The following is a 24,346-nucleotide window of genomic DNA, read 5'->3' on the forward strand; positions in this document are numbered from 1 at the left end:
CACCTGTCCCCCAATAGCGCGCAAGTGTCCTCGCATGCTCAGCAAACTGGCACCTGGCACCCAGTGACGAGAGGTGAGTATGTCATTTCTTTTTTCACTTGCAGCGGCGGTAGCAGATGGGGGCATAATCTATGGAGCATCTTATAGGGGCATAATCTATGGAGCACCTTATGGAGAATCTTATGGGGGGCATAATCTATGGAGCATCTTATGGAGCATCTTAGGGGGGCATAATCTATGGAGCATTTTATGGGGCATCTTATTTGGGCATAATCTATGGAGCATTTTATGGGGCATCTTATGGGGGCAAAAACTATGGAGCATCATTTGGAGCAGCATATGGGGCATAATCTATGGAACATCTTATGGGGCCATAACCTTTATGGAGCAGCATATGGGGCATATCCTATTGAGCATTTTATGGGGCCATTATTAACCTTTGTGCAGCATTATATGTCTCAATTTTTACTTTTATTGGTATCTATTTTTGTTTTTGAAATTTACCAGTAGCTGCTGCATTTTCTACCCTCGGCTTATACGTGAGTCAATAAGTTTTCCCAATTTTTTGTGGCAAAATTAGGGGGGTCGGCTTATACTCGGGTCGGCTTAGACACGAGTATATACGGTACTTGATTTCCTAGTTTTCTGGACTTAAATGATAAATCCAGACTGGGTTGCGTATATTCATATTTTACTTCCTGCATCTTCCTCAGTAATATATTTCTCATACATTCATACAACCACAATTTTTGAAAAAATGTTTTATACTTTTTCATAAATCTTCACAGTTTTACATACATTTTATTTTATTATTTTAGTACTCCCAGCCAGCACATATAGGATTGATAATTGTTATGAGTCCTAGAGTTTTTACTATCTTTTATTATTTTTATGAATTAAGCTCCATAGGATATTCAATTGTATTACAGTTTTACTTATTTATACTGCTAAACTGGATCCACATAACAGTTCATTTACTTATCGTTTTCAATGCACTGCAGTGGATCGCAGCATGTTCTCCTGATGGTCAGTCAGTATAGCATATTGTTCATTCATTAGTTCAAATCTTGTATACATTCTTTTTTATGATTTACCATTTTCCTTGATCAGGTTTGTCCTGATGAAGAGGTCCAGTGAGACCTCGAAATGCGTTGACTTGTAAACCTGTTCTAATAAATGTCTTTATTTTAAGGATTCCATTTCAGCAATGCATGAGTGATACCTCCCATTGTTTTCCTTTAAATTGTAGCTTTTAGACTCAAGTGCCCTCTGTACGACACAGCTGGTGACTGCACTGTATGCAGTTGGCTCAGTTGCTGAGCTCAATTCATACCTACAGTGTAACAGGTCCACCAAGAATGGTAAGTCCTGACACTTTCCCGGGGTTTGCAGTATGCTGGCGTGGGCCCATGACTACGACACATGCTATACGTAGTCAAAAGTATGTGACATCTCATCTAACTAATGGATTTAGGCACTTAAGCCACGCCTAATGCCGAAATGTACATAGAGTCTATCAGGCAACTATACAATCTCGATACACAAAATAGCTGTAGGAAGGGTCATATTGAAGAGATAAATTTTTTGACATCATCCCCCCATCCCCCCTCCACCCCCCCTCTTACTCCCCTTCACCCCCCTTTTACCCCCCTCCACCCCACTTTTGCGCCACCTCCGTGCGCAGCCAGCGAGCGTTGATCGGTGACGCAGTTCATCGATCAACACTCGAGCTCGCTTTTTTTTCCTTAGCCCCTCCGTACACACATCCCGCAGCTGCGAAACTTGGATAAGTGACACAGTTCACTTATCAGAGTTTGTGCCTGCCGTTTTCCTTTTTTTTTTTTCCACCCCCCCCTTGCGCCACCCCGTGCGCACATCCAGCAGCCTAGTTTTGATAAGTGACACTTATCAGCTAGGGCCTGCTGTTTTAGACTTTTTTCCACAGCTTTTTCTTTACAGAAAGTTTACACCAATCACTCCCCCCCTCACGTACACATACAGTTTTCAATAAAGTGTACACCCAAGCACCATATTTACACGAAAATGTCATCAAATTCATCCCAACAGCGCTATACAATGGAGGAGGCATATGCTATACTTGCCTCCGACACTGATAGCGATTTGGATGACGATCCGACTTTTCTTTATTTTTCGGATTCTTCATCCTCTTTTTCTTCCTCTTCCCCCTCCTCATCTTCCTCCTCGGGTCCTGCGGAACCGCCACGCAGACGCTCCAGGACAGAAGATGAGGCAGCGCCCACCATGCCCGCAGCTGACCCAGTGCTCCCCGTATGGACCTCGCCCCCTGAAAATTACGAGCCACTGATTCCTGATTTTGTGGCAGAATCAGGAATCAAGTTTGACACCACCGGCCTCACAGAAATTGACTTTTTCAAAGTCTTTTTCTCTGAGGATTTTGTTAACCTCATGGTGGAGCAAACTAATTTGTATGCTCGTCAATTTTTGGAGTAAAACCCGCGTTCAACATTTTCAAACTGGTCTCCTGTAGACGCAGTTGAAATGACGCAGTTTTTGGGCCTGGTCCTCCATATGGGGATACTGAAGAAGCCGGAAATTCGGCAATATTGGAGTGTTGATATTTTATACAACACTCCAGTGTTCCGAATGGTCATGGCCCGGACGCGTTTTGAGGCCATCCACAAGTTTCTGCATTATACTGATAATGCAGAGTGTCCCGCACGAGATGACCCCAACTTTGACCGTCTGTTCAAAGTTCGGCCGGTCATCGAACACTTCAACAAAAAGTTTGCTGAAGTGTACGTGCCCCAAAGGGACATCTGCGTGGATGAGTCCTTGGTTCACTTCAAGGGAAGGCTGCGATTCCGTCAATACCTGCCCAGTAAGAGGGCCAGGTACGGAATCAAACTCTATAAGTTGTGTGAGAGTACCTCAGGGTACACCCACAAGTTTAGAGTTTACGAAGGGAAGGACACCCGGATTGAACCCCCTGAGTGTCCTCCTTTCCTCGGAGTGAGTGGTAAAATTGTGTGGGATTTGGTGCACCCACTGCTGGATAAAGGTTATCACCTCTACACTGATAACTTTTATACCAGCATCCCACTCTACAAATCCCTCTCTGAGCGACGTACCGCAGCCTGCGGTACTGTCCGCAAAAATCAGAGGCCTCCCAAAGACGCTACTTGGGCAGATGCTCCGAAAAGGTGAGAGCAGAGCCCAATGTAGCGACCACCTGCTGGTGGTCAAGTACAAGGACAAGAGAGATGTCCATCTCTTGACCACCATACACGGTGATGGCAGTACCCTCTGCACTGTACGGGGTACCTCTACACAAGTCCGCAAACCGACATGTGTACTGGGGTACAACAAAAACCTGGGGGGAGTTGATCTCTCCGATCAACTCCTCCAACCGTACAATGCATTGAGGAAGGCCAAGGTGTGGTACAAAAAGCTGGCCGAGCACATCGTCCAAATGGCAATGCTCAACGCATTCCTGCTGTCACAATGTGCATGCCCCAGCGATACGTCGTACCTTCATTTCCAGGAGGTGGTGGTTAAGGCCATGATGTTTGGAGCTCAGGAAGGAGCGGGCCCCAGTACTTCAGGAACTGAAGGTGCTCATATTGTACCAGGTCAGCATTTTCCGGGGGTGGTCCCGCGAACCCCAAAAAAAGGTAAGCCGCAAAAAAGGTGTCAAGTGTGTTACAAAAAAGGAATACGCAGGGACACCACTTATCAATGCGACACCTGCCCCGAAAAACCTGGCCTGTGCATGAAGGATTGCTTCAAATTGTACCACACCTCCATGCACCACTAATTTACATTAGAGTAGTTGGGGGCACATCTAGATTTGTTCTTTGGGGGTCTAGTATCCAAAATGATGTCATATGTGGGTTTTTTTCCTGTTTAGGCACATCAGGGACTCTGCAAATGGAACATGACGCCAGCAGACCATCAAAGTCTGCATTCCAAAACAACACTACTTCCCTTTCGAGCCCCGACGTGTGCCTAAACAGTTTTTTCCCACATGTGGGGTACCAGAGTACCCAGGACAAATTGGACAACGACTTTTGGGGTCCAATTTCTCCTGTTACTCTTGGGAAAATTAAAAATTGGGGATTAAATGATCATTTATGTGGGAACAAAACAGGATTTTATATTTTCACGCCTGGGCATTATAATCTTTAGTGAAACACTTGGGGGTTCAAAGTGGTCACCACACATCTAGATAAGTTCCTTAGGGGGTCTAGTTTCCAAAATGGGGTCACTTATGGGGGGTTTCTACTGTTTAGGAACATCAAGGGCTCTGCAAATGGAACATGACGCCCGCAGACCATTCCATCAGTCTGCTTTCCAAAACGTCATTACTTTCCTTTCGAGCCCTGACGTGTGCCCAAACAGTAGTTTTCTCCCACATGTGGGGTATCAGGGTACTCAGGACAAATTGGACAACAACTATTGGGGTCCAATTTCTCCTGTTACTCTTGGGAAAATTAAAAATTGGGGACTAAATGATCATTTATGTGGGAACAAAACAGGATTTTATATTTTCACGCCTGGGCATTATAATCTTTAGTGAAACACTTGGGGGTTCAAAGTGGTCACCACACATCTAGATAAGTTCCTTAGGGGGTTTAGTTTCCAAAATGGGGTCACTTATGGGGAGTTTCTACTGATTAGGAACATCAAGGGCTCTGCAAATGGAACATGACGCCCGCAGACCATTCCATCAAAGTCTGCTTTCCAAAACGTCATTACTTCCCTTTCGAGCCCTGACGTGTGCCCAAACAGCAGTTTTCTCCCACATGTGGGGTATCAGGGTACTCAGGACAAATTGGACAACAACTTTTGGGGTCCAATTTCTCCTGTTACTCTTGGGAAAATTAAAAATTGGGGACTAAATGATCATTTATGTGGGAACAAAACAGGATTTTATATTTTCACGCCTGGGCATTATAATCTTTAGTGAAACACTTGGGGGTTCAAAGTGGTCACCACACATCTAGATAAGTTCCTTAGGGGGTCTAGTTTACAAAATGGGGTCACTTATGGGGGGTTTCTACTGTTTAGGAACATCAAGGGCTCTGCAAATGGAACATGACGCCCGCAGACCATTCCATCAAAGTCTGCTTTCCAAAACGTCATTACTTCCCTTTCGAGCCCTGACGTGTGCCCAAACAGTAGTTTTCTCCCACATGTGGGGTATCAGGGTACTCAGGACAAATTGGACAACAACTTTTGGGGTCCAATTTCTCCTGTTACTCTTGGGAAAATTAAAAATTGGGGACTAAATGATCATTTATGTGGAAACAAAACAGGATTTTATATTTTCACGCCTGGGCATTATAATCTTTAGTGAAACACTTGGGGGTTCAAAGTGGTCACCACACATCTAGATAAGTTCCTTAGGGGATCTAGTTTCCAAAATGGGGTCAATTGTGGGGGGTTTCCACTGTTTAGGCACATCAGACGCTCGTCAAACGCGATATGGCGTCCGATCTCAATTCCAGCCAATTTTAGGTTGAAAAAGTCAAATGGGGCTCCTTCCCTTCAGAGCCCTGCCATGTGCCTAAACAGTGGTTCCCCCCCACATATTGGGTATCAGCGTACTCAGGACAAATTTGACAACAACCTTTGGGGTCCAATTTCTCCTGTTACCCTTGGGAAAACAAAATATTGGGCACTAAATTATCATGTTTGTGGAAAAAATATGATTTTTTATTTTCACGCCCGGGTGTTATAAACTTCTGTGAAGCCCTTGGGGGTTCAAAGTGGTCACCACACATCTAGATAAGTTCCTTAGGGGGTCTAGTTTCCAAAATGGGGTCACTTGTGGGTGGTTTCCACTGTTTAGGCACATCAGACACTCGTCAAACGCGACATGGCGTCCAATCTCAATTCCAGCCAATTTTAGGTTGAAAAAGTCAAACGGGGCTCCTTCCCTTCAGAGCCCTGCCATGTGCCTAAACAGTGGTTCCCCCCACATATTGGGTATCAGCGTACTCAGGACAAATTTGACAACAACCTTTGGAGTCCAATTTCTCCTGTTACCCTTGGGAAAACAAAATATTGGGGACTAAATGATCATGTTTGTGGAAAAAATATGATTTTTTATTTTCACGCCCGAGTGTTATAAACTTCTGTGAAGCCCTTGGGGGTTCAAAGTGGTCACCACACATCTAGATAAGTTCCTTAGGGGGTCTAGTTTCCAAAATGGGGTCACTTGTGGGGGGTTTCCACTGTTTAGGCACATCAGACGCTCGTCAAACGCGACATGGCATCCGATCTCAATTCCAGCCAATTTTAGGTTGAAAAAGTCAAACGGGGCTCCTTCCCTTCAGAGCCCTGCCATGTGCCTAAACAGTGGTTCCCCCCCACATATTGGGTATCAGCGTACTCAGGACAAATTTGACAACAACCTTTGGAGTCCAATTTCTCCTGTTACCCTTGGGAAAACAAAATATTGGGCACTAAATTATCATGTTTGTGGAAAAAATATGATTTTTTATTTTCACGCCCGGGTGTTATAAACTTCTGTGAAGCCCTTGGGGGTCCAAAGTGGTCACCACACATCTAGATAAGTTCCTTAGGGGGTCTAGTTTCCAAAATGGGGTCACTTGTGGGTGGTTTCCACTGTTTAGGCACATCAGACACTCGTCAAACGCGACATGGCGTCCAATCTCAATTCCAGCCAATTTTAGGTTGAAAAAGTCAAACGGGGCTCCTTCCCTTCAGAGCCCTGCCATGTGCCTAAACAGTGGTTCCCCCCCACATATTGGGTATCAGCGTACTCAGGACAAATTTGACAACAACCTTTGGAGTCCAATTTCTCCTGTTACCCTTGGGAAAACAAAATATTGGGGACTAAATGATCATGTTTGTGGAAAAAATATGATTTTTTATTTTCACGCCCGAGTGTTATAAACTTCTGTGAAGCCCTTGGGGGTTCAAAGTGGTCACCACACATCTAGATAAGTTCCTTAGGGGGTCTAGTTTCCAAAATGGGGTCACTTGTGGGGGGTTTCCACTGTTTAGGCACATCAGACGCTCGTCAAACGCGACATGACGTCCGATCTCAATTCCAGCCAATTTTAGGTTGAAAAAGTCAAACGGGGCTCCTTCCCTTCTGAGTCCTGCCATGTGCCCAAACAATGGTTCCCCCCCACATATTGGGTATCAGTGTACTCAGGACAAATTTGACAACAACCATTGGGGTCCAATTTCTCCTGTTACCCTTGGGAAAACAAAATATTGGGGACTAAATGATCATGTTTGTGGAAAAAATATGATTTTTTATTTTCACGCCCGGGCGTTATAAACTTCTGTGAAGCCCTTGGGGGTTCAAAGTGGTCACCACACATCTAGAGAAGTTCCTTAGGGGGTCTAGTTTCCAAAATGGGGTCACTTGTGGGGGGTTTCCACTGTTTAGCCACATCAGACACTCGTCAAACGCGACATGGTGTCCGATCTCAATTCCAGCCAATTTTAGGTTGAAAAAGTCAAACGGGGCTCCTTCCCTTCTGAGCCCTGCCATGTGCCCAAACAGTGGTTCCCCCCCATATATTGGGTATCAGCGTACTCAGGACAAATTTGACAACAACTTTTGGGGTCCAATTTCTCCTGTTACCCTTGGGAAAACAAAATATTGGGGACTAAATGATCATGTTTGTGGAAAAAATATGATTTTTTATTTTCGCGCCCGGGTGTTATAAACTTCTGTGAAGCCCTTGGGGGTTCAAAGTGGTCACCACACATCTAGATAAGTTCCTTAGGGGGTCTAGTTTCCAAAATGGGGTCACTTGTGGGGGGTTTCCACTGTTTAGGCACATCAGACACTCATCAAACGTGACATGGCGTCCGATCTCAATTCCAGCCAATTTTAGGTTGAAAAAGTCAAACGGGGCTCCTTCCCTTCTGAGCCCTGCCATGTGCCTAAACAGTGTTTTACCCCCACATATTGGGTATCAGCGTACTCAGGACAAATTTGACAACAACCTTTGGAGTCCAATTTCTCCTGTTACCCTTGGGAAAACAAAATATTGGGGACTAAATAATCATGTTTGTGGAAAAAATATGATTTTTTATTTTCACGCCCGAGTGTTATAAACTTCTGTGAAGCCCTTGGGGGTTCAAAGTGCTCACCACACATCTAGATAAGTTCCTTAGGGGGTCTAGTTTCCAAAATGGGGTCACTTGTGGGGGGTTTCCACTGTTTAGGCACATCAGATGCTCGTCAAACGCGACATGACGTCCGATCTCAATTCCAGCCAATTTTAGGTTGAAAAAGTCAAACGGGGCTCCTTCCCTTCTGAGTCCTGCCATGTGCCCAAACAATGGTTCCCCCCCACATATTGGGTATCAGTGTACTCAGGACAAATTTGACAACAACCATTGGGGTCCAATTTCTCCTGTTACCCTTGGGAAAACAAAATATTGGGGACTAAATGATCATGTTTGTGGAAAAAATATGATTTTTTATTTTCACGCCCGGGCGTTATAAACTTCTGTGAAGCCCTTGGGGGTTCAAAGTGGTCACCACACATCTAGAGAAGTTCCTTAGGGGGTCTAGTTTCCAAAATGGGGTCACTTGTGGGGGGTTTCCACTGTTTAGCCACATCAGACACTCGTCAAACGCGACATGGTGTCCGATCTCAATTCCAGCCAATTTTAGGTTGAAAAAGTCAAACGGGGCTCCTTCCCTTCTGAGTCCTGCCATGTGCCCAAACAGTGGTTCCCCCCATATATTGGGTATCAGCGTACTCAGGATAAATTTGACAACAACTTTTGGGGTCCAATTTCTCCTGTTACCCTTGGGAAAATAAAAAAATTGTTGCTAAAATATTATTTTTGTGACTAAAAAGTTAAATGTTCATTTTTTCCTTCCACGTTGCTTCTGCTCCTGTGAAGCACCTGAAGGGTTAATAATCTTCTTGAATGTAGTTTTGAGTAGCTTGAGGGGTGCAGTTTTTAGAATGGTGTCACTTTTGGGTATTTTCTGCCATATAGACCCTTCAAAGTGACTTCAAATGTGAGGTGGTCCCTAAAAAAAATGGTTTTGTAAGTTTTGTTGTAAAAATGAGAAATCGCTGGTCAACTTTTAACCCTTATAACTTTCTAATAAAAAAAAATTTTGTTTCCAAAATTGTGCTGATGTAAAGTAGACATGTGGGAAATGTTATTTAGTAACTATTTTGTGTCACATCTTTCTCTGTTTTAAGGGCATACAAATTCAAAGTTTGAAAATTGCAACATTTTCAAAATTTTTGCCATATTTCTGTTTTTTTCATAAATAAACGCAAGTTATAGCGAAAAATTTTTACCACTAAAGTGAAGTACAATATGTCACGAGAAAACAATCTCAGAATCGCCTAGATCCGTTGAAGCATTCCAGAGTTATAACCTCATAAAGGGACAGTGGTCAGAATTGTAAAAATTGGCTCGGTCATGAACGTGCAAACCACCCTTGGGGGTGAAGGGGTTAATTGTCTGTTAGAGATCAATGAGTGTCTGAGTCCTGAGATCCCCCACCGATTGTTCAATAGACCCTGAAACCCACTGTCTGAGTGCACACAAAGCAGAGTATGGGTGTAATCTAAAGTATAGGCTTAGTTGCCAACTACTGAGTCCATACCTGTACTCTGTGTGTGCACTCCTGTTTGCACATTATTGATTTAGTGATCAATAGGGGTTTTACAACCCGTATCCCCACCAATCTGCAAGCAATTAAAGTGCCTGCCAACTATTAAAAAAACATAAAGTTTAGTTAAGTAACAAAATATGTGGATCATTGATTTCCAATACCTATAGCCACTCTCGATAAACATTTTTCCAACAGATGTTTAAAATAATTTTTCCAAAGAGACTTTAATTAAAAAAAATAGTAATTATTAATGTATTTTCAAATATTAGATACCAATTTTTAAATAATAATTGTGACCATTGCAGGACTTATATCTCAGGAGCCTGAAGGCAGAGAATGGTATTTTTCATTCCTCTAATTTTTATTTTTTTTTTAAAGAAACACCTGCATTTTTAATAAGGAGCAGAGAATCTGTGAAAATAACTCTACGAGAATTTCCTAGAAGGGTAACGAGATTACTGAAACTTAATTTATAAAATCATTTCCATCCTCATTCAGAAGCACCACGCAGCTTCGCTCCTATGTCGATAGTCCGGGTAGTTGGGTCTCATATTGTCACAGCTGTGTCTATTCTTCCATCAAGTGTTTTCTCTTCTCCCTTCCATCATTAACTAGTTACCTTCTCTCACTTCAAGACATCAAATCAGGACCCAAAGAGCATGAAATGTTATGCTCCTCCTCAAAAGTGGCTCCCTTACCTTCTAGGCTGCCATCATAATTTTAGCGGTGTTCTATCATCAATATTTATTATATCTCTTTCCGTTTGTAATTATAAGGTTCTTCACATGTTGCCAGCTATCGAAGCGGGACCTCATCCCACTTTTCACCAAGTAGTTGCAGTAGTAACTTTCTCTTATTCCCTGATAATCACATCTGCTCTTTTTTAATACTAGTTACAGCAGTGCTTCCCTTTCGTACTCCAGAATTCATATCAGGGGCTCCATCTTCCCGCAATTGGGCACATCAAGGTGTCAGAATTATCCAACTACTCGATGACCAGCATCTTTAGTACTTAGTTGAGCACCTCTGACTGTTATGACCTCCGGCAAATATGATGCATAGTGAACGACCAGCTACAGACAGAGTTCCTGAAGAATCTTAACTCATTACTCATGGGCAATGACCTCCAGTTCACTAATATTCTTGAGTGTCAAGAAAATGGTCCACAAAAGTGAGAGAAGAGATCATTGCTTCGCACAAAGAAAGAAAAGGACACTGAGTATTCGTAGAGATAAATTTTGAAACCTAGTTGTAAGTTCAAAGTTATAAGAACACTGGTTACACTACATGGATGTGGCAAAAAGAGGAAGCCATCACCAGCTGCCACCTTCCTCCTCAAGAATCTGGAGGTCAAAAACTCTCAAGGGACTGCAAAAGACTTGTAGCAGATTTGGTGTCAGCAGGACCCGAGGTTTCAGTTTACAAAAGAAGGTGCTTACTAAACACTGAAGGTCTCCATGCATGAACCCCAAGGCGGTCACCACTACTGACCCAACAGGACAATAAAAGTCAGCTCCAATCTCCAATAGGTTCAAAACCATATAAATCAACCAAAAATAGTTTTTGGCACCTACTATAGCTATTTTTTTTAGATTGGAAATGGCTCACTTTTACATGTAAACCATGTTTTTGGCATGAATAATGGTGCATTGTCATTTTTTTTTAAATAAAAGTAATTATGGAAAAAATGTTAAACTAATTTCTATTAAAATGTATTATTCTATTGTAAAAAAAAATACGCTTGACTCTTTTATGGGGAAAAAATACTACAATGTAAAATAACTCACCAGTTCCTGAGACATTTGTCCTCCCCTTCTTCCAGACACACAGTATTGAGAAGTCTGTAAAAATAATATTCCTATTTGTTAGTCATGTGAGCAATGGTCAAATTCCATGTACAGTTACAACATAAATATATCATTGTATAACATGGAATATTTCATGGTATTGGGTAATGGTGCAAAAACCAAGGCAGATGACATCTGGGTAAAGTTCAAACTACTGTACTCTTAATTATAGAATGGAATTTATTATATATTTATATTGGAAGATGGAAAGTGTCATGATCCAGTCCGGGGTTTGTTTCTGATTATTCTCCCCCCAGGATGGTCATGTGGGGGTTAATCTTCCCTGCCTCGTTTTGGTGTCTGCCTGGCTATTTAAGTCCGCTGTTACCTCCAGGCTTTGTCAGTTATAGATCCAGTCTCTGGCTTGAGCAGCTGACCCTGTTATACCCTGATTTGTCCTTTGTCCTTTTTTCTAGGTCCCGTTCCTGTTTCCCCCTATGACTTCACTTGTACTCACTTTCTGTGTTGTGACCTCTTGGTATTTGACTCTGTGACCTCTGGTACTTCATTCCCTCACTGTTGCTGACCTGGCTTTTCTGACTACTCTTCCGCCACCTAGTGGCTCCTGCCTGGTGCTCTGTGGTTTCTCGGTGAGTGTACCTATTTTCCTTCCCCCCGCACCCCCTGGTGGGGGTTGTGTGCTACTGCGCTGCAGCAGGCATTACAGAAAGTTCTTTTAAATCTTTCCCTTTTAGTATCAGATTGCAAAGCTTCCAAATATTTTTTCTAAGTGTAGTTTGGTATACTAATAACTTTAGATTGTTATTTCATATGGTGGGCACACAACCTGTGTGTGTGCTTCTTCATTATAGGTATATATATGTCTTTCTCTATTACATAGTTTGGCATATGGTAAATGTTGGTATTCAACTTCTAATTATTTTACCTGAACTTCCAAATATGAAAACCCCTTCACATAAGTGTCAAATGGAAATAACAGGGGAATGATAAAGAAAGAAATAGATCAGAAACATAATCTGAAAAACTGTCCTTGTGAACATTGCATTAATCCTACAGTGTACGGTATATACACTACTTACAAGGCAGACGGATCCTCACTAATACCGTGCAATACCTCTTTTAAACTTTGATGAAAAGTGCAGTATACGTGAGCATACCTTCTGTGCACTGTATGGAGACCATGTATCTTCTCCTTGCGTGACTCTCTTTGCACTATTGACATTTGATATGCATTTCTAATCAAAGTAATGGAGCTCTGTAAGACATAGATACAAAAAGCACATGCACCTTATATGTATTTATAGATTTACATACTCCTTTTTGAATGGCACCCTTTTTCCATGTATTCCATTTTTTCATTATTGGTGGTTTAGGTTCTTTGAGCTAGATCAATACCTTACACTTGTATTTACAGCAATGGGAACCCATGATAATACTAAAGAGTAGAGATGTGCGAAACCTTTCAAGGTTCTGTTCAGATTCGGCGAACGGACAGATGTTCGCTGAACAGTTCATAGAAAATATCTGAACCTCATTGAATTAAATCGGAGGCAAAACCAAACGCATAGACAGCACCTTCGGGGGGGGTAAAAAGCTGCCCCAAAAGCTCAAATTTGGAAAAGTGGCAACAATTCACCCACAGTAGAATTGTGATTATTACACATCAGCAGTCAGCCATGGGCCATACATGGGGTATCAGGGTTTGGGCCAGCATTTACAGCTTGGAATTTAACCCCTTTCTGCCATTAGACGTACTATCCCGTTCATGTGCCCTGGGACTTAATTCCCAAGGACGGGATAGTACGTCTAATGCGATCAGCGGCGCCCACTTGGTGAGCGCCGCTGATCGCGGCCAGGTGTCAGCTGATTATCACAGCTGACACCCGGCACAATGTGTCAGGGGCAGTCACGGACCGCCCCCGACACGTTAACCCCTTGTACACCGCGATCAAACACGATTGCGGTGTACCGGGGGTTAAAGGGAAGCATCGGCGGGAGGGGGCTCCCTCCGTGCTTCCCTGAGCCCCCCACGGCAGCTCAATGTGCAGCGCTGCTGCGGTGGACTCCTTCCCTACAGGCCCCCGAATCCAAGATGGCGACGGGGGCCTTCGGGGGCCTGTAGGGAGCTGACTTCCTCACTGCCTGCAAAGCGCAGGCATGAGGAAGTCTGCAGAACTGCCTGTGACAGATTGCTGATCTGTCACAGTGATCTGTGATGTGACAGATCAGCGATCTGTCACAGGACAGTGATGTCCCACCTAGGACTATGTAATAAAGTAAAAAAAAAAAAAAGTGTAAAAATAATTTTGAAAAAATCGCTCAATAAATTAGTAAAAAAAAAAAATATTCCCCAATAAATTCATTTTTTGAAGATAAAAAAAATAAATAAATAAAAGTACACATATTTGGTATCGCCGCGTCCGTAGCGACCCGCCCCTATAAAACTGTCCCATTAGATAACCCCTTTAGCGAACGCCTTAAAAAATAAAAATACTGTAAAAAACGAAGCAAAAAATAATGATTTATTATCATACCACCGAACAAAAAGTGCAATAACGCGCGATCAAAAAGATGCATATAAATATCCATGGTACCGCTGAAAACGTCATCTTGTCCCGCAAAAAACGAGCCGCCACACAGCATCATCAGCGAAAAAATAAAAGTTATAGCTCGCAGAATAAAGCGATGCAAAAATAATTATTTTTTTATATAAAATTGTTTTCATTGCAAAAAACCAACAGAACATAAAAAAACGACCTAAATGAGGTATCGCTGTAACCATACCGACCCGAAGAATAAAACCACTTTATCAATTTTACCGCACGCGGAACGGTGTAAACGCACCCCCCCAAAAGAAATTCATGAAACGCTGGTTTTTGTTCATTCTGCGTCCCAAAAATCGGAATAAAAAGCGATCAAAAATTGTCACGTGCCCGAAAATGGTATCAATAAAAACATCAACTCGTCCCGCAAAAAATAAGACCTCACATGACTCAGTGGGTCAAAATACGGAAAAATTATAGCTCTCAAAATGTGGTGATGCAAAAACTATTTTTACAATAAAAAGCGTCTTTTAGCGTGTGACAGCTGCCAAAAATAAAAACCGCCATAAATAGTAAATCAAACCCCCCATATCACCCCCTTAGTTAGGGAAAAATAATAAAATAAAAAAATGTATTTATTTCCATTTTCCCATTAGGGTTAGGGCTAGGGTTAGGGCTAGGGTTAAGGCTAGGGTTAGGGTTAGCGCTAAGGTTAGGGCTACGGTTAGGGCTCAGATTAGGGTTAGGGGTGTGTTGGGGTTAGGGTTGGAGTTATAATTGGGGAGTTTCCACTGTTTGGGCACATCAGGTGCTCTCCAAATGCAACATGGCGTCTGATTTCAATTCCAGCCAATTCTGCGTTGAAAAAGTCAAATGGTGCGCCTTCCCTTCCAAGCTCTGCCATGCGCCCAAACAGTGTTTTACCCCCATATATAGGGTATCAGCATACTCAGGACAAATTGCAAAACAACTTTTGGGTCTAATTTCTCCTGTTACCCTTAGGAAAATATAAAATTGGGGGCAAAAATATCATTTTTGTGGAAAAAAATGATTTTTTTATTTTCACGCCCAGGCGTTATAAACTTCTGTGAAGCACTTGGTGGTTCAAAGTGCTCACCACACATCTAGATAAGTTGCGTGGGGGGTCTAGTTTCCAAAATGGGGTCACTTGTGGGGAGTTTCAATAGTTTAGGTACATCAGGGGCTCTCCAAACGCACATGACACCTGCAGACCAATCCATCAAAGTCTGCATTCCAAAACGTCACTACTTCCCTTCCGAGCCCCGACGTGTGCCCATACAGTAGTTTTCTCCCACATATGAGTTATCAGCATACTCAGGACAAATTGGACAACAACTTTTGGGGTCCAATTTCTCCTGTTACCCTTGGGAAAATAAAAAAATTGGAGACTAATTGATCATGTTTGTGGAAAAAATACGATTTTTTTATTTTCATGCCTGGGCATTATAAACTTCTGTGAAGCCCTTGGGGGTTCAAAGTGCTCACCACACATCTAGATAAGTTCCTTAGGGGGTCTAGTTTCCAAAATGGGGTTATTTGTGGGGGGTTTCCACTGTTTAGGTACATTAGGGGCTCTCCAAAGGCAACATGACACCCGCAGACCATTCGATCAATGTCTGCATTCCAAAACGTCACTACTTCCCTTCCGAGCCCCGACGTGTCCCCATACAGTAGTTTTCTCCCACATATGGGGTGTCAGCGTACTCAGGACAAATTGGACAACAACTTTTGGGGTCCAATTTCTCCTGTTACCCTTGGGAAAATAAAAAAAAATGGGGACTAAAAGATGATATTTGTTGAAAAAATACGATATTTTTATTTTCACGCCCGGTCGTTATAAACTTCTGTGAAGCACTGGGGGGTTCAAAGTGCTCACCACATATCTAGATAAGTTCCATAGGGGGTCTAGTTTCTAAAATAGGGTCACTTGTGGGGGGTTTCCACTGTTTAGGTACATCAGGGGCTCTCCAAAAGCAAAATGACACCCGCAGACCATTCAATCAAAGTCTGCATTCCAAAACGTCACTACTTCACTTCCGAGCCCCGACGTGTGCCCATACAGTAGTTTTCTCCCACATATGAGGTATCAGCGTACTCAGGACAAATTGGACAACAACTTTTGGAGTCCAATTTCTCCTGTTACCCTTGGGAAAATAAAAAAAATGGGGACTTTAAGATGATGTTTGTTGAAAAAATACAATATTTTTATTTTCACGCCCGGTCGTTATAAACTTCTGTGAAGCACTGGGGGGTTCAAAGTGGTCACCACACATCTAGATAAGTTCCTTAGGGGGTCTAGTTTCCAAAATGATGTCATTTGTGGGGGGTTTCTACTGTTTGGTACATCAGGGGCTTTCCAAACGCGACATGGTGTCCGATCTCAATTCCAGCCAAAAACGTCAAATGGCGCTGCTTCCCTTCCGAGCTCTGCCATGCGCCCAAATAGTCATTTACACCTACATATGGGGAATCAGTGTACTCAGGACAAATTGCACAATAACTTTTAGGGACCTGTTATCCTTGGGAAAATAAAAATTGGGGGTGAAAAGATCATTTTTTTGGAAAAAATATGATTTTTTAATTGTACCGCTGTACGTTATAAACTTCTGTGAAGCCCTTGTGGGTTCAAAGTTCTCACCACATAGCTAGATGAGTTCCTTGGGGGGTCTAGTTTCCAAAATGGGGTCACTTTGGGGGGTTTCCACTGTTTAGGTACATCAGGGGCTCTCCAAACGCGACATGGCGTCCAATCTGAATTCCAGCCAATTTTGCATTGAAAAAGTCAAACGGCGCTCCTTCCCTGCTGAGCTCTGCCATGCGCCGAAACAGTGGTTCCCCCCCACATATCAGGTATCAGCGTACTCAGGACAAATTGAACAATAACTTTTGCAGTCCAATTTCTCCTGTTACCCTTGGTAAAATAAAATAAATTGAACCTGAAGAATTTTTTTAGTGAAAAAAAAGTTAAATGTTCATTTTTTTTTAAATATTAAAAAAATTCCTGTGACGCACCTAAAGGGTTAATAAACTTCTTGAATGTGGTTTTGAGCACCTTAAGGGGTGCAGTTTTTAGAATGGTGTCATTTTTGGGTATTTTTTATCATATAGACGCCTCAAAGTGGCTTCAAATGTGATGTGGTCCGTAAAAATAAAATGGTGTTGCAAAAATGAGAAATCGCTGGTCAATTTTTAACCCTTATAACTTCCTAATAAAAAAAAATTTTGGTTTCAAAATAATGCTGATGTAAAGTAAACATGTGGGAAATGTTACTTATCAAGTTTTTTGTGTGCCGTATCTCTGTGATTTAAGGGCATAAAAATTCAAAGTTGGAAAATTGCGAAATTTTCAAAATTTTCACCAAATTTCTGTTTTTTTCACAAATAAACGCAAGTTATTTAAATGAAATTTTACCACTAACATGAAGTACAATATGTCACGAGAAAACAAAGTCAGAATCACCAGGATCCTTGGAAGCGTTTCAGAGTTATTGCCTCATAAAGGGACAGTGGTCAGAATTGTAAAAATTGGCCTGGTCATTAACGTGCAAACCACCCTTGGGGCTTAAGGGGTTAAGTAAAGTGTGCCAATTTTTTTTAGACATCCATTTTTCAGTTTTAGCGAAATACATTGCTGAAATTGTTAATAATGAGTTACAAGTGTTTACCAATTTTTCACAAATTTTATGTGACATGTGTTGTGTGTGTAAGGGGTTAGAGGAATGTTGATGTTCTATTGCATGTCTTTTCTCTTGTATTTATGCATATGTTATTGGTACTGCTCCATAACCATGTATATTACTCTTAGCTATGTCGTCTTAGTACTGCTACATCATTGGATGTACTACCTTTACTGTATTATATGTAATGTATATATTTATGTGCTGTTATGATAGGGAAAGTGCAGTTCATAGGTTTTGCCACTAGATGGGGGACATCCTAGTTCACACGGTTCATAGTTATTAAATACATGGATACATGGTTAATTGTAGGAGGGGCTGCTACATAGTAAGAGAGTGCACAGTGTTAGGTTTAGGCAGAGGGCCAGAGGTGCCCGAAGGGTCCACATGGGCTTTAGGCCCAGTATGCTGCAGCAGTCAGGAAACGTTCTAAGCGAGAGGTCATAGCATAGCACAATACAGCAGCAGACCAGTGAAGCTAGGGGCCAACAGTGGTTCCAGAATGTGGCAACTGTTCACTTGGGCACAAACCCTTATTACCGGGGCAGAACGGCCATGGAAACTCATGGAAGCAGTGAGTACAGATATTGAAGATGCGGTGCCAGCACAGGGGACAGTACATCAGAACAGGTCACACTCTCAGAGGCTACTGACTGCAGCTACCAATGATCTTGAGTCTGGGGCGAAACAGACCGAGGGATGCTTTACCGTAGTGGAGCTAAAAGGAGAGAAAACTGAGAAACAGTCAGGGACAGTCCGGCCTGGGCCCATGCTGCGTAACCGTAAAGGAAGAGCAGGGAAAGAGCCTTGCAATGTGAAACCTGCTGTAAACGTTGTGAAGTCTTTGTAAGTGCTGTGTAACGAACCAAGTAAAGACGTTCTTGTGAAAGTTAAGAAAGTGTGTGTCTCAGTTAATGGGGATTTATCCAGGCACGGTCTCCCAAGGCAGAGGGAGGACCCTGAAGGAGCTGAAGCAGGAGACACAGGTATGCTGAATAGTGAATGTGATTTTTCTGTGAGGGGAGGCCAGGACAACAGAGCCCCGGTGTCCTCGGCTACGACTACGGTCCTGGCCGACCCTTACATGTGCACTGTGCCAGAGTGACAACTCTGATATGTGAGCTGTGCTAGAATGACTCGTCTTTTGTGTGTGCTGTGTTAATGGCCCTTTTCTCTGTGTTTGGCCCTGTCAGTTAGCAGTAATCAATCTCAGTGCTCTCCAGGTTTGTATTACATTTCATAGTGATTTGCTGCTATTGCTTACAGCAGCAATTACTTATACGTTACTTGACAAAGTGACGTATTAAATGCATTGATAAATGTATTGCAATGTGTAGTAAGGCCTTCCCACCATGTTCTACTCTGCCTTGTATTGACACGAAATCTTCGTGTTCTTATAATATGTGGTTTAGGTTGCTGTGGGCATGTTTTCATTATTTGTGGATCTTGCTAATATTGAACATATGCAAAAAAATCTTTTTTGGTCCAATTTTGGATATGCCTAATATGCATCCACTTCCTAGTGAATAGTAGTATAGGTCCTTCTGGCTCACTGGCACTTTCGGTGCTGTATACAGTGGGGCAAAAAAGTATTTAGTCAGTCAGCAATAGTGCAAGTTCCACCACTTAAAAAGATGAGAGGCGTCTGTAATTTACATCATAGGTAGACCTCAACTATGGGAGACAAACTGAGAAAAAAAAATCCAGAAAATCACATTGTCTGTTTTTTTTTTTCATTTTATTTGCATATTATGGTGGAAAATAAGTATTTGGTCAGAAACAAAATTTCATCTCAATACTTTGTGATATATCCTTTGTTGGCAATGACAGAGGTCAAACGTTTTCTGTAAGTCTTCACAAGGTTGCCACACACTGTTGTTGGTATGTTGGCCCATTCCTCCATGCAGATCTCCTCTAGAGCAGTGATGTTTTTGGCTTTTCGCTTGGCAACACGGACTTTCAACTCCCTCCAAAGGTTTTCTATAGGGTTGAGATCTGGAGACTGGCTAGGCCACTCCAGGACCTTGAAATGCTTCTTACGAAGCCACTCCTTCGTTGCCCTGGCGGTGTGCTTTGGATCATTGTCATGTTGAAAGACCCAGCCACGTTTCATCTTCAATGCCCTTGCTGATGGAAGGAGGTTTGCACTCAAAATCTCACGATACATGGCCCCATTCATTCTTTCATGTACCCGGATCAGTCGTCCTGGCCCCTTTGCAGAGAAACAGCCCCAAAGCATGATGTTTCCACCACCATGCTTTACAGTAGATATGGTGTTTGATGGATGCAACTCAGTATACTTTTTCCTCCAAACACAACAAGTTGTGTTTCTACCAAACAGTTCCAGTTTGGTTTCATCAGACCATAGGACATTCTCCCAAAACTCCTCTGGATCATCCAAATGCTCTCTAGCAAACTTCAGACGGGCCCGGACATGTACAGGCTTAAGCAGTGGGACACGTCTGGCACTGCAGGATCTGAGTCCATGGTGGCGTAGTGTGTTACTTATGGTAGGCCTTGTTACATTGGTCCCAGCTCTCTGCAGTTCATTCACTAGGTCCCCCCCACGTGGTTCTGGGATTTTTTCTCACCGTTCTTGTGATCATTCTGACCCCACGGGGTGGGATTTTGCGTGGAGCACCAGATCGAGGGAGATTATCAGTGGTCTTGTATGTCTTCCATTTTCTAATTATTGCTCCCACAGTTGATTTCTTCACTCCAAGCTGGTTGGCTATTGCAGATTCAGTCTTCCCAGCCTGGTGCAGGGCTACAATTTTGTTTCTGGTGTCCTTTGACAGCTCTTTGGTCTTCACCATAGTGGAGTTTGGAGTCAGACTGTTTGAGGTTGTGCACAGGTGTCTTTTTATACTGATAACAAGTTTAAACAGGTGCCATTACTACAGGTAATGAGTGGAGGAAAGAGGAGACTCTTAAAGAAGAAGTTACAGGTCTGTGAGAGCCAGAAATCTTGATTGCTTGTTTCTGACCAAATACTTATTTTCCACCATAATATGCAAATAAAATGAAAAAAAAACAGACAATGTGATTTTCTGGATTTTTTTTTCTCAGTTTGTCTCCCATAGTTGAGGTCTACCTATGATGTAAATTACAGACGCCTCTCATCTTTTTAAGTGGTGGAACTTGCACTATTGCTGACTGACTAAATACTTTTTTGCCCCACTGTATGTGTTACAATATTAATATAATGTCAGCATTTTGCCGGTATACAGTCGGCAGTGTGTATTCTATTTCGGTATTATCTATGACTGGGGGCAGTAGTACTGCAAGGGATTCTTCTCCGTACATGTAAAGACATAAATACATACATTTCTTGGATGCCTGTAACTTTTAGGATTTATGATGGACAGAATAAGACATGGGGTGTTAAAGTGAGATGATGTTGTGACAATGACAAGGTAGACAACCAAGTCCTGGGGGGGTCTTAGGATCAGAACAGAGTAACAGTAGATCGCTGCAATGTACAACTGTTCTATATTTTCCTGTAACTTGAAAGAAATATGTAATTTCACTTAGAAGAAATTGTCTTTTAGTTTTATTGCACTTACAAGAATTTGAGATATGATAGCAAAGACACTCATATCTTACAACCTTTTCCCAACTCCATTGCATGCTTTTAATGAACCTTTACCCAACAGATAAGTGATTAATGAACCTTTGGGAAACTTCTGACCTTTTGCTGATAATGAAAATAACTTGGCATTTGATTGAGTTAGCTTTGGCTTGTTGCTGTCTTACTTAGGAAATCCGTTCAACCAAAATTACTTGAGAACAATAAAACAGGAAAATCAGGAAATGTAAATGTTGGAGAGGGGGCTACCTGCTCTGAAGCCCCATATATAAGCCAGAATACAGAGCTGCAAACAACAGGATTAATTTTAATATTTACTCTGATATAGACGGGTTAATGGTTTGCCTTTAAATGCCTTTAACTGCCTTTAATTCTTCAATTGCCTTTTGCCTTTCATTGAAAGAATTTATTCTTATGACACAGCAGTTTTGCCTGTCTCGTCTTCGAGGAAAATATGCTTCTTATCATATATGTTCTCAATAGTCAGCCTCAATGTGTTCTGGGTACATGGTAAACAAGGTATGACCCCGGGTAAACGGTGGAGGCCACATCAGCTCCATAGAATTACATATTGTTGTAAATGGTATAAAAGATTGCCTTGTGTTTCATTACGTCAGATAAAGTGACTTGCTCACAATCTGTGTGCAGATTTCTTTTTCTCCAAGCACTTGTAAATTAAGGGCGTAAACTCCTAATTTGGCCTCACTGGTGATCTGTATGTCTGACTTTGGGTCAGAACGAAAACAGCTACAACAACTCCTTCCTGCAAATAGATATATTCTAACTGCAAAGAGAACGACATGGTATGTGTAGTGGATGGTGTCAGTGACTAAATAGTATTTGGTGCCAACTGATTAATTCCAATCTTGGTCATTTACCGTCCTGAGAAGGGTTTTCCTTTATCTGCTCATTGTCATGCCGCAAGGTGCCAAAGGATTTCCATGACTTGTCAATTTTTCAACATCAATAGCAATGTATTTAATAAAAATGATGGCGCCCCTCTCCCCTTTAAATTATAAATGGGGGTGATACTTTTAAAGATTACATATATTTTTTTAAATAATAACATTTTGTAGAAAAATGGTAATTATCCTTAAAAACGATAAGATTTTGTTTAATCTGGATTTGCCATGGGGTAAAAAAACAAGTTAAATGTGCCAAATGAATCAAAATAGTTTATGGTGGATGATACGTTTCACCACCAGATTTTTTTGCACATAAACTGTGGAGTGAGTAGTGAATCGTAAGCATCTTTGACCATGAAATCTCACCCTTTATGGTGCAAGGCTTAATGTGTCACAAATTTCTATTATCTCACGTGGTGTGGGGTATGGGACTGTAGTCCTAACTATCACCAGAAAGCTCCTTGTCATTTCCATGTACACACATAAAATGGATGAAATAAAAAAATAAAAACATACTAAAATAGAACCGGTTAAAAAAACTTTTGCACAACGCGTTTCAACTATAAAAGTCTACATATGGCTCATACAAACTAATTATACCTAACTTCATTATTTTTGGGTGCGGATTCCCACAGAAAAGATCCAATATTTTTTGTTTATTCTACTGAGGATTACATAGGATAGGGTTGACTCAAAAATTTTTTTTTTTATAAGAACCCACCTCATTGGTGTGAATTGATACATATTTTAGTGAATTTTGTGTTGATGCATACTGAATAGATTATTTAGTGTTCAGTAACTATATAATTTTTTATAAATTTTAGAAAATTTGTTTCTCCTTTTAAAAAAAAAGTTATATATAAATATGTATCAATTAACACCAGTGAGGTGGGTTCTTATACTCCACCCACACAAACAAATGGTACACCATTTGAAAGGTCAAATTACCTGCAGGTGGCAGCACACTACCCCAAAGCACACTACCACAAAGCTGCTTACAGACATCACAAACAAATCCAAACATTTGCCTTGGGGTCTTTTCAGCTTGCGCAAGTGCTTGCTGTTGTGAGTTCATTTTCCCCTTCATTACTGAGGCCCGAGGAACTCCCTCTTCTGGTAAAGAAAGGTAGTGAGCCTGATTGTCAAACACCTGAGGCTGATGATTGTGACTGGCTGAGTGGAGTTACGGACTGGATATAATGCTGCCGACGCCCTTCTGCCCTGCGGGTGATTTCTCTGTGGGATCCTTGGAGACCAGTCTGAATTCCTGCTCCTCCAAAGCTAAGTTTGCTGCTCGGCCTTTTGCTTTTGTGCTTTGACTTTGTTTTTGCTTTGTTTTTCTGGATTTCTGCCATTCCCTGCTGGGGTGTGCTGAATTCATTTAGCTCTGTCTTCTGAAAATACCTGAGTGCTGATTCAGTTGTTGAAGCCTAGCTGCTTCAGGGCCTTTTTCATATCAGCTGGTTGGCTTATGTCTTTGATAGGGTTTTGGCAGATTGCAGACAGCAGCCTTCCTGTCCTTTCCTACCTAGGTAGTTTTGGGGCCCCGTCTTGGCTCAGTCTATCTTTCTGTCTGTGTTAGTATTTTCATCTTGCTTCACCGTCATTATATGTTGGGGGCTGCCTATTGCTTTGGGGTCTGCTCTGGGGCAGTTTAGATTTCCCCTTTCTTTCTTTAGGCCTATGTATTTCTCCGGCTGTGATCGAGGGGTCTAGGGCATCGTAGGAACCCCCCACGGCTACTGCTAGTTGTGTTGATAGGTTCAGGGGTCTGCAATCTGATAGTTGCCAACTTCTCTGGTTTTCTGGACTTAGCTTGTATGTCTGCTTTTGCCTCCTACGGTGACTCATTCATAACAGCTTGCCCAGCCTATTTCAGGCACATTGGAGGATTGCACACTTCACTACAGGTAAGTCACATATGCAAACACATTTGTATACATGCACTGCTTTTTCGGTGATAACTTCGCCCCACACACACAAATGGTGAGTCACATATGCAAACAAATTTGTAAACATGCACTGCTTTTTCGTTGATTACTTCACCCTAGCTACACAAATGATGCACCATTTGAAAGGTACAAGATAGCGATGGATAAAATTTTACTTTTAATCAAAAGATGATAAAACCGACAAACATCACCCTTGTGAAAAAAAACTCAAAAAAAGCACAAAAAACGTAAA

General features: G+C 41.9%; 1 protein-coding gene across 5 annotated transcripts in view; it reads right to left on the minus strand.

Annotated features, from left to right (window-relative positions):
• The window catches only part of LOC141058325 (uncharacterized), a 229,487-nt gene that overhangs the window by 9,067 nt on the left and 196,074 nt on the right, over positions 1–24,346 (minus strand). For all 5 annotated transcript variants that reach the window (XM_073554537.1, XM_073554538.1, XM_073554535.1 and 2 more), the window contains one exon: positions 11,407–11,460. In XM_073554537.1, the coding sequence (XP_073410638.1) occupies positions 11,407–11,460 (54 nt within the window). The remainder of the gene's footprint in view (positions 1–11,406; positions 11,461–24,346) is intronic.

The sequence above is a fragment of the Dendrobates tinctorius genome, unplaced genomic scaffold (genome assembly GCF_039654945.1).
Source record: "Dendrobates tinctorius isolate UK_male_01 unplaced genomic scaffold, ASM3965494v1 ptg000211l, whole genome shotgun sequence".
Lineage (NCBI taxonomy): Eukaryota > Metazoa > Chordata > Amphibia > Anura > Dendrobatidae > Dendrobates > Dendrobates tinctorius.